The sequence below is a fragment of the Clupea harengus genome, chromosome 4 (genome assembly GCF_900700415.2).
Source record: "Clupea harengus chromosome 4, Ch_v2.0.2, whole genome shotgun sequence".
In the NCBI taxonomy this organism is placed as follows: domain Eukaryota; kingdom Metazoa; phylum Chordata; class Actinopteri; order Clupeiformes; family Clupeidae; genus Clupea; species Clupea harengus.
Window position 1 is genome coordinate 8,407,347 of NC_045155.1, and position 10,000 is coordinate 8,417,346.

At 48.8% G+C, this 10,000-nt stretch overlaps 1 protein-coding gene across 1 annotated transcript in view; it reads right to left on the reverse strand.

The window, feature by feature from the left end:
- The window catches only part of prex1 (phosphatidylinositol-3,4,5-trisphosphate-dependent Rac exchange factor 1), a 61,585-nt gene that overhangs the window by 11,903 nt on the left and 39,682 nt on the right, over nucleotides 1–10,000 (reverse strand). The window contains exons 17-24 of the mRNA XM_012835016.3: nucleotides 8,977–9,069; nucleotides 6,913–7,061; nucleotides 6,596–6,681; nucleotides 3,536–3,675; nucleotides 3,289–3,397; nucleotides 2,815–2,981; nucleotides 2,460–2,621; nucleotides 1,708–1,918 (exon numbers count right to left, since the gene is read on the reverse strand). Of these exons, the coding sequence (XP_012690470.2) occupies nucleotides 1,708–1,918; nucleotides 2,460–2,621; nucleotides 2,815–2,981; nucleotides 3,289–3,397; nucleotides 3,536–3,675; nucleotides 6,596–6,681; nucleotides 6,913–7,061; nucleotides 8,977–9,069 (1,117 nt within the window). The remainder of the gene's footprint in view (nucleotides 1–1,707; nucleotides 1,919–2,459; nucleotides 2,622–2,814; nucleotides 2,982–3,288; nucleotides 3,398–3,535; nucleotides 3,676–6,595; nucleotides 6,682–6,912; nucleotides 7,062–8,976; nucleotides 9,070–10,000) is intronic.

Below are 10,000 nucleotides of genomic sequence, written 5' to 3' on the forward strand. Positions count from 1 at the left end.
AATTAGGGGTTCAGTGTCTTGCTCAAGGACACTTCGACATGCGTCTAACACAAACTGATCCAAAGAATGGAACGATACAAAGCCGATTGTAAAACTGTATTTGATCTGTCCAGATTTGATCCTGTTTTCCCAATGGTTAATGGAGGGCCTGCCATGACAAGTTTTGGAAGCCCTGGTCTAATTGACACCATCAACCCAGCAGATGGACAGAGGCATATTCTTCAAACAGCGATTAGTTCAGCACCACCGATACACACGTACGATGCACACAGCTGGCATTCGCATGTGTCAACCCATCACCCCGCCGCAGACAGGCTCCGTACGCCGTCGCTCCGGAGAATGGGGTGGAGGGCAGCCTCTCGCAAAGAATCCCGAACATCTCACGGTTACCGGCACAACTGCCGAGCAGATGTGAGGTGCACAAAGGAACAATCTGGAACAATGCACACCCCTGCGCAGACCTGTCCATCCAGGAGAGAGGCCTAGGTGCAGGGATCAGATGTCAGGCGGGCGAGGTGGTTTGCGGCTTTTTAATCGGACGAACAGATGGGAGCGGCAAGCGTACCTGCTGCACGCTCCACTCACCTTTCACTCAACCACCGCGCGACTACTCAGACACCCAGGCCCAGGCTAGTTGACCTAGCCAAGCACCTCTGTCAGTCACTAACAATTATCATATGCGAGCTGGAATGGCTAGCGTAGCCTTGAATTGCATCTGGGCCTAATAACAAAAGTGTTTATCATGGCAGAAAAATGACACAGATGACAATAACAAGGAGCAGGGGTGATGGGGGCTCTGGTAACAGCAATCTGGTCGCCGCAGAGTTGGGGGGTGGGGGGTGGGGATGGGTTGGTTTGACATGACATCACTCCAGCCACAGAGCGCCTAATGCTAGCGAGATGGAGGCGTAATGGAGCCGATTAGCCCGAAGTCTTTAAGAAGGGCTAATTTACTGAGCCCTGGATTTATGACGCTTTTCCCAGTAACATATGGCTTACGCGGCATCGCCAAAGCGGCTGTTTACGAGTTTAAATAATTATGAGGGGGAAACGAGCTCAAACGGCTCTTTTGTTAAGAGCATTACGGGCCTAATTGCAGCCCCACCCAGCAGACGGGATGTGGGGCTCCAGGGCCAGGAACAGCCACATCAGAGCTGGACTCGCAGGGCAAGCTCATCCAGAAACCAATTTAGCAGCGAGTATTTCTGCCAGCAACTTCACATGATCAGATGACAGTAGTGGGGTATTTGTTTCACATTAAGGACTATCTGCTGGAGCACATCGAACTTGAAAGCCTTCACTGGAACCTCTGTGGAGAGGAGCACAGTGTATTTACTCCATAAGAGAGACACAGCACACTACTAGTGATGAAGGTACAGTGTGACATCCCCCCCCCTCCAAGAAAATGCTGTATCCATAAGAACTGGCGAGAGACAGTGAGTGAGATTTTTTTTCTAATTGTTTTGTTTCTGTTTTCTATTTGTTTTGATATTTTATTTTATTGTGACTTAATTGTACAGCACTTTGGTCAGCATGAGCTGTTTTCAAATGTGCTTTATAAATAAATTTGACTTGACTTGACTTGACTTGAGACGAAGGTGGATAAACAAGACTATCCATCTGCCATAGTGATCTGCCATAGTGTGGCCATAGGTCTTGCTTGAGTGAGAATAAGACTGTGAACAGTGTTGTGGAGAGGAGGCCTACCCTGGTCTGGATCGAGGCCGTAGATGGAGTTCTTGCGTCCGAAGCGGATGCTGAAGGCCCGGCCGGTGGAGGTGCTGTTCTTGGGGCAGGACACCTGCATGATGTTCAGGTGGCAGTTGGTGGGGACGAAGTCCATGCAGCCCAACACGTGAGGCCTGCTGTTGGCTTGCTTAAACGAGGGGCATGCTTTCGTCTTCAGCTCCTCAGCAAACTAAAACCAAACACATACGTAGAGCCAATTTGAGCAAAATCACGGACAGACAGAGGGTGACAGCCTTGACGTCAGCCTTGACGTCAGTCTTGACCACAACACCATAGCTTCGTAGTAAAAGTTAAGAATCTAATAACATAAAAAGCGAGAGAGACTGAGGCCATTGTCCCAAGTCCTTAAGCATGTAAAATCAGCACCAAACAGATATTTCATCCACACTCTAAGCACTCTGCTCTGAGCTGGGATACAAAGGGACGCCTGGCATCTCCAGAGCACTCTTCTGTACTAACTATAGCCTCTACTGTAAATGTGTATAAAATCAATAGGCAGGAGAAGGAGAAGGATGGAGATTGTGAGAGAGTGTGTGTTTGTTTGTGTGTGAGACACATGTAGAGAGTGTGTGTGTGTGTGTGTGTGAGAGAGTGTCTGTGAGAGAGTGTGTGTTTGTTTGTGTGTGAGACACATGTAAAAGAGTGTGTGTGTGTGTGTGTGTGTGGAGAGAGAGTGTTATAAAATGAGCGAATAAGCATATTATTGTCACCCGCTGATAGCTGCTAATGCGGCGATGGATGCTGCCCAGCTTGGTCTCACAGATGTTCCTGAACTCGTACTGGGGCATGGAGACCACGCGCTCACCCTGGGACATCAGCTGGCTGCAGTTACGCACAAACTGGCTGTCCTCTCGCGCAAAGGCCTCCAGGATCTGACAAAACAAATAAAGACACAAAGATCAATTACAGCACTCACATCGCAGCATATTCTAAACTAGAAATCATCAAACAAAACAAACAAAAAAAAGAGAACTAGCACGCAACATGTAGAAAAAGTTAGTTGTGGTTTCCTTTCTCCGGGGTTTCCACACTGCCAACACAAACATTGGAGTTTTGCGGCACTACCTTAGCGGTGAGGCTGAAACAGCCGCGGGGCTCCACCATCTTCTCCAGCACGTGGCTCTTGATGCCCGCCGTGCTGATGTACTCGTACACCACGCCGTGCTCCAGGTGTGCGTTATCCACCGACAGACTCACCAGTGGAGCGTCCGACAAGGACAACAGCGCCAGACCTACAGGGCAGCATAAGAGGTAAGGCCGTGATACTCACTGTGTGTGTTTTGATGGTTTTCAGTTTCTCTGTCAACTGTAAAACATATTCATAAAACACACACACACACAAACACTTCCCACGTGTCCAACTCAACACTCGCGACCAGCACAGAAAAACAGCCCTGATTTACATGTGATCTATGAGCCTGTTTATCCCTTTTAAGAGCCATCGCCGCGTGTCTCCACTGAGCGTGCTCCAGACCTGTGCCCCCCCCCCCCCCACACACACACACACACACACACACACACACACACACACACACACACCTGTTCCATTGGTGCAGTTGTCCTCTGGGACTGCAGTAAACTCAGAGGGACTTGCTGACCTCTCCTCCTCAACGTCATCAGGGACCCTGTACACCCAATGCCCCAAGGCCTACACACACATCCACACCCACATTTAATGCATTACTATTGATCCATGGCTGCACACCTCACATATGTGACACATCACTGCTCAGTGTTTTGCCTGTGTGTGTGTGTGTGTGTGTGTGCCTCTTGACCGGCTCCTCACCTGTTCCGGATGGTCCTGATTGGCTGGTTGGGCCCTGAACTGTTCCAGCACCTCGCTGTACGTCTGTTTGCTGACGCTGCTGCCATTTACCTTCTGAACACACTGGCCCACCTGCAGCCCTGCGGCTGCCGCTTCCCCACCTATCACACACACACACACACACACACACACATACACACACACACACACACACACACAGACAAGCACACACACAGACACACAGACAAACACACACACAGACACAAACACACACACAGACACAAACACACACACACACACAGACAGACAGACACACACAGACACACATAGACAAACACACACACACACACACACACATAGACAAACACACACACACACACACACAGACAGACACACACAGACAGACACACACACAGACAAACACACACACACACACACACACATAGACAAACACACACACACACACACAGACACACATGCACACAGTCGGAGAGAAGAAGCCAACATTATATTCATGAGATGTTCTGGAGTTTGTCAGTCAGTCAGCTGCACTGACGTGACTGACACACTGGGTCTGCTCCCAGTCAGACTGTGTGATGCTGCATCACCAGCAGGTGCAGAGAGAAGCACAGCCACTTCTGTGTTACACGCGCACAAGGATGAGTCAACACATGCGTGACTACGCTGAAGCACAGTAAACACAACCCAACATAAAGGAGTGTTAGGACAACTCACACAGAACACACACGTACACAAACACACATACAAACAGGAGCTGCTTACTCACTCCCAGAAAGGCAGTAAAACATTCACAAGGGAGTACATTCCAGTCACAGACCGAATGCAAAGGCAAACAGACACACACACACACACACACACTCTCTCTCTAAACACAGGAGATCTCTGTTAAAAATATCTTCACTGAGGCAGATGTATTTCAGTAAACCACACACCCACCACTGCACTACATAAAACCACGTAGAGATGTGAGCCAAAAAGAGCATTGCTTCCTCTAACACACAACAAAAATAAACTCCCTGTTCCTGCAGCGCGCCACCAGACTCTAGCGCCGGGCCTGGCTGTGTGTGTGTGTGTGTGTGTGTGTGTGTGTGTGTGTGTGTGTGTGTGTCTCAGTCAGGGCCCAGTCATGGCAGCGCGCCGCTCAGCTGGGCTGACATCACCGTGAACTCAGTCTTAAGCCCTTAAGCAGACACACATGCGGGTGCGTGCGCGCACACACACACACACAGACACAGACACACACACTCCCCACGTGTCCGACTCAACACTCGCGACCAGCACAGAAAAACAGCCCTGATTTACATCTGATCTATGAGCCTGTTTATCCCTTTTGAGAGCCATCGCCGCGTGTCTCCACTGAGCGTGCTCCAGACCTGTGCCTCTGTCTGGAGGTCAGTGAGCCCAGTGAGCCCTAGACAACCGCAGGTGTGGAAATGGACCCGACCAGAACCAGGACCAGGACAAACCCATTCAAAAGGCTCCTGCCTTTGCTATCAGAGTGGCGAACCTCTATGGCTGATGATGCATCTGCAAGTCTGTGTGGACTAAAACAGATACTGCGAGTATCCTGTATACATGGCAGATTCTATTTTTGTGAATAGTTACATCCTTTCTTCTTTTACCATCTGAAAGCCTTGCAGCCTTTTCATGGGTCCTCTGAAAGCCTGTAATTCAAAAAATTCTAACCAGTATCTTTTCCGTATCACACACCTCTTCTTGGAAATAAATGGGTCTCCAGGGTAAGGTAAAAGGGCTCTGCAGTCCTGAGAGCCAATATGACATCCATAGCCAATAAGCACTTGTATGACTGCAAGCTACCAGTCTATATAATGTCTATGAGGTATGGTCGAAGTATGACTGTATCTCTTCCACTATGGGCCTGCACATCTTTTGGCTGTGAGCTATGAACCTGTGCCCCTCCATCGGGGCCTGTGTGGCTCTTTAAGAGAGATCCCATCTGGGGCCCATGTTTCTGCTCTCACTGCCCTGAGCACGCGCCTCAGCTCAGCTGACAGGGGGGCATGGAGGGGGGGGCCTGCGCTTCTCCACAGAGATACAGGGAGAGAGAGGGAGAGAGAGAGAGAGAGAGAGAGAGAGAGTGAGCGACGTGACCCCCACCACTCTGATAGAGGGAGCGGGCCAAGAATAACAACTCCCTTTCCATGGCGGTTAAGGTTAAGGGGATGAAATTCAAGTTTGGGAGAAGATTACCCTGACAAACAATTCACAGAGATAAATACTGAAGGCATAAACAAATATTTTTTCCACATTCTGTCATATGAGGAGCCAAGGTCCCTGAACATCAGAAGGTATCTGTGCGTGTGTGTGTGAGTGTGTGTGTGCGCGCACGTGTATGTGTTCTCCAGATGCTGGGAAACACATTCTCTGCCCCAGCTGCTTTGCACATTAGCACACCTCTCAGGCGTGCTCATAAATCTACTCTGCTGAGGGATAAAGATCAGCCTGCTGCTGGGAGAGAGAGAGAGGGAGAGATAGAGAGAGAGAGAGGGAGAGAGAGAGAGAGAGCTCAATAAGGAGTGGGGGAGAGGAAAGAGAGAGAGAGAGAGAGACAAAGAAAGAGAGTAAGAGAGAAAAAGACAAAGAGCTAGAGAGAGAGAGAGAGAGAGAGAGAGAGAGAGAGAGAGAGAGAGAGAGAGAGAGAGAGAGAGAGTGAGCGCACTAAGCTGAGGAGGGGGTGGGAGAGAGGGAGATAGAGCCCCAGAACGGACTGAGCCCAAATGAGATGCATGAGATTTCACAGGTAGAGGCCAGCAGATGGGGGAGGCAGGCTGGCCTTATCTGACAAGGCATCACCCCTGACCTCGACAGGAGAGCGGGCGGATTAGAGAGGAGGCTGGGGGGACAGAGAGAGGAGGGAAATGACAGGCAGGAGAAAGAATGAGAATCTAGAGCCAGGGAGGTAAAGGAGAGAGACTCAAAGCCTGGTGTTTTTCTCATTGTAATTTTCACATTCTATCATCAGGTCTTCCACGAGCCAATGAAAAGGAACAGATTAAAAGGCATTATCCAATCAAAACTACAGGAAGGCAAAGGTTGTACCTTTTCTGATGGCAGACACATAGGGCGGGCAGGCGCCTTTCAGCTTGAATGACAGACTGTCCGGGCAATCTGGGATCTTCACAATCCTTTGAGAGACAGGAAATGAGTTAGGCCTGTGTTGGCTTCTATGTGGGAATGAATCCCTATGTGTGTGAGAAAATTAGTGTGCTGAGTTTGTGTTTGTGTGTATGTGTTTGTATAGGCATCTGGAAGCAGAGAGGCTTTGTGAGATCAAGTGTGTATTGTTTGTCACATATGTGTGTGTGTGTGTGTGTGTGTGTGTGTGTGAGAGAGAGAGGGCTGGGTGGTAGACTCACTCTTTGCTCTTGGTGGCCACCAGCAGGCGCAGGGTGCGGCGCCTGCAGAAGGCAGCGTTGATGAGGGCCTCCACCTCAGAGAAGGGCCGCAGAAACACCAGGTCCTCGTTTATGGAGTACACCTTCTTCCCCGGCTGCAGCCCGACCATCTGCATTCGCACACACAGACAGACACAGACAGACACACACACACACACACACAGACACACACAGAGAGCAGCATTAACCTAAGAGCAGGACCCCAGCGCTCCTGGGAGAGGTACCCCTAGAAAGCCTGACATTTGGGACAGGACAGATGCCCTCATAAGAGACAGGTCCCATGAGGCAGCACCGAGCTCAGATGGCATGATGATCAGATTATCCACAGGGATGCATTCGTCACAACTCTAGGTTTGATTCCAAATGGACTCCTGAGAACTACTCTTGTTGGAAGTGCAAAATGCTGTGCGTGACTTTGATGTGGAACAACCAGAGGCACACACTGGAACACACTCTGAAAGTGTGATAAATATTGCACTCTTCAATCAATACACACACACACACACACACACACACACACACACACACACACACACACACACACACACACACACACACACACACACACACACACACACACACACACACACACACACACACAATTCTTACAGTCAGACGGTGCTTGACAGCAAATAAGATGTGGTGACCAAAATAGCATCAGCACTTGGCTGTTCTTCTCCAAGGAGAGCGCTGTCTATTTGCACAGCAATGATCACAGACGGACAGACACAGCGCCTACGTCACGCTGGGTGTGTGTGTGTGTGTGTGTGTGTGTGTGTGTGTGTGTGTGTGTGTGTGTGTGTGTGTGTGTGTGTGCGCTCTGGGGAAACATCTGAAATGGAGGTGCTGCACACTCCTAAAACCTCTTTCCTGTAATGAGCACGCTCAGAAGAAATGCTGTTTTGAGACCAGCTCATATTAAACCTGCATTTAAAAGCCAACTCCAGTAAAGCACGCGACAGAGTTAGTGAAGGGATGGGGGGAGCATTGTGCTATTTTGGACGACAGCATATTTGCAGTTCATTAGGCTAATTTATATGTAATTATGCAGCTTTTCCTGATCACTGCACCTGTGTGTGGAGCATCAGCCTTTCTTCTGCTTGTGTGTGTGTGTGTGTGTGTGTGTGTGTGTGTCTCACCTCTCTCTTGCATTTATCGAAAAAAGAAGCTGAAAATAAGAGTCCTGTAAATAAGCTTCTCCACAAACACAGGGGAATACACAAACACACACACACACACACAAACAACTGAAATGCACTGATACACACACACACACACACACACACACACACATACATATGCGCACTCTCTCTCTCGCGCTTTCTGGCTGTCAAGGCTCAGTCACACAGCATTGCTGCTGGCCTCTAGAGAGGTGGGAGAGTGGAGAAGTGGGGGGGAATGAAGTTAATTCATACTGGAAAAATACTGAGAAAAAAGGTGTCTGTCTTTGTGTGTATGCGTGGGTGTTCGAGATTTCGTGAGATTTTGAATGGTGATTGTGAGTGTGTGGAGACATCAAGCCTCTGAGGAGAATGTGATGAGGCATGCCTAATGCTCTCACAGAGAGAGGGAAGGTAGGAACGTGTGTGTGTGTGTGTGTGTGCACGTGTTTGTGTGTGTGACAGCTTTTGGAGCTCAAATGGCTTGTGCAGACGTCACCCTCCCCATCTTCATCAGGACCCTTCTCCTCTCCTCTCCTCTCCTCTCCTCTCCTCTCCTCTGCCCTGATGCGTGCTGCTCTGGATACAATAACAGCCCCCATCAGCACCCCACCCCCTGTAGAAGGGGCCTGAGTGTGTATGTGCTCATGTGCTTGGCCTAAACCACAGGCCAAGAACAAGACATCTACACTGTCCTCTAGAAACTGCAGAAGAGAGCTAGCAATGGGCACGGTCTGCTGTTCGGAAAGGCACAACATCAAAGAGTGGTTGAAAGTTTGTGCTTCAGTGTGCATGGCTTTAGCAGTGTTTAGCACTCTCTTTGTGTGTGTGTGTGTGTGTGTGTGTGTGTGTGTTTGTTTCTCACCTCTGCTTGAGAGCCCCGACTCACGCTCTTAACCACAATGGCCTTGTTCTTTTCCTCAATCGCAAAACCGTAGTCTTCCTCTTCTGGATGAATCTGACAGACAAAAACACAAACAATCAACCACACATACACACAGGTAAAAACTAAAAATTCTTTAAATTGCAAAATATGTCTGAAAGAAAGAGAAAAATAATCCATTGATCCAAAATGAATGACCAAGTCAGAGAAATGATGATGATTGAAGGATACATGGAGGACAGACAGAGTGACATGGAGTTTGTGATATAGTGTGGTGTCACGGAGAGGTGATGCTTGTGGACAGAGATAAAGAGAGAGACGGAGAGAGAGAGACGTATTGACAGAAAAGAGTACATTAGGTGTCACACACAAACAAACCCTGACCCTCAGACAGACAGACACACACACACACACACACACACACACACACACACAAATACTCAGACACACACACACACACACACACACACACCTGTTTAACACACACCTGTTTGCCACACACTCAGCTCTTTTCTCTTCTGACCTTTCCCTGCATTCTTTTCACACCTGCTGCAATGTGCCAATTGTCAATGTGGCATATTTGTGTGAATGACATTCACTGCCCAGCCGCGGGGAGAGGACATCTATTGTCTTCCACTCAAGTATTTGTGGACACTTTGGTCAACATTGTAAATGCCCCCTCAAGTGGAGGACAGCCTGGAATGTGCACGGCTGTAACTTCGCATTTCTGTAGTGCTGGTATGCCGACTATTTGGCAGACATACTGTAGGTAGTTAAAGCTGACCTCCCTTGTTAGAGCGACGGTTCAACCGACGCGTTTATCATTCTTAGTGACCTCTGGAAACACTTTTGTTGTCGTTTGGTGTAATTACAAGGCATTTGATTTCAGTGCAGAAGTTGCAGTGCCTTGAGCACTGTCAAGCAGATTTGACACACATATCCAAAGAAGACAACAAAAAAAATCTACACTAGACTACATGGCTGCCTGTGTCTGGGGTTCAGGTGT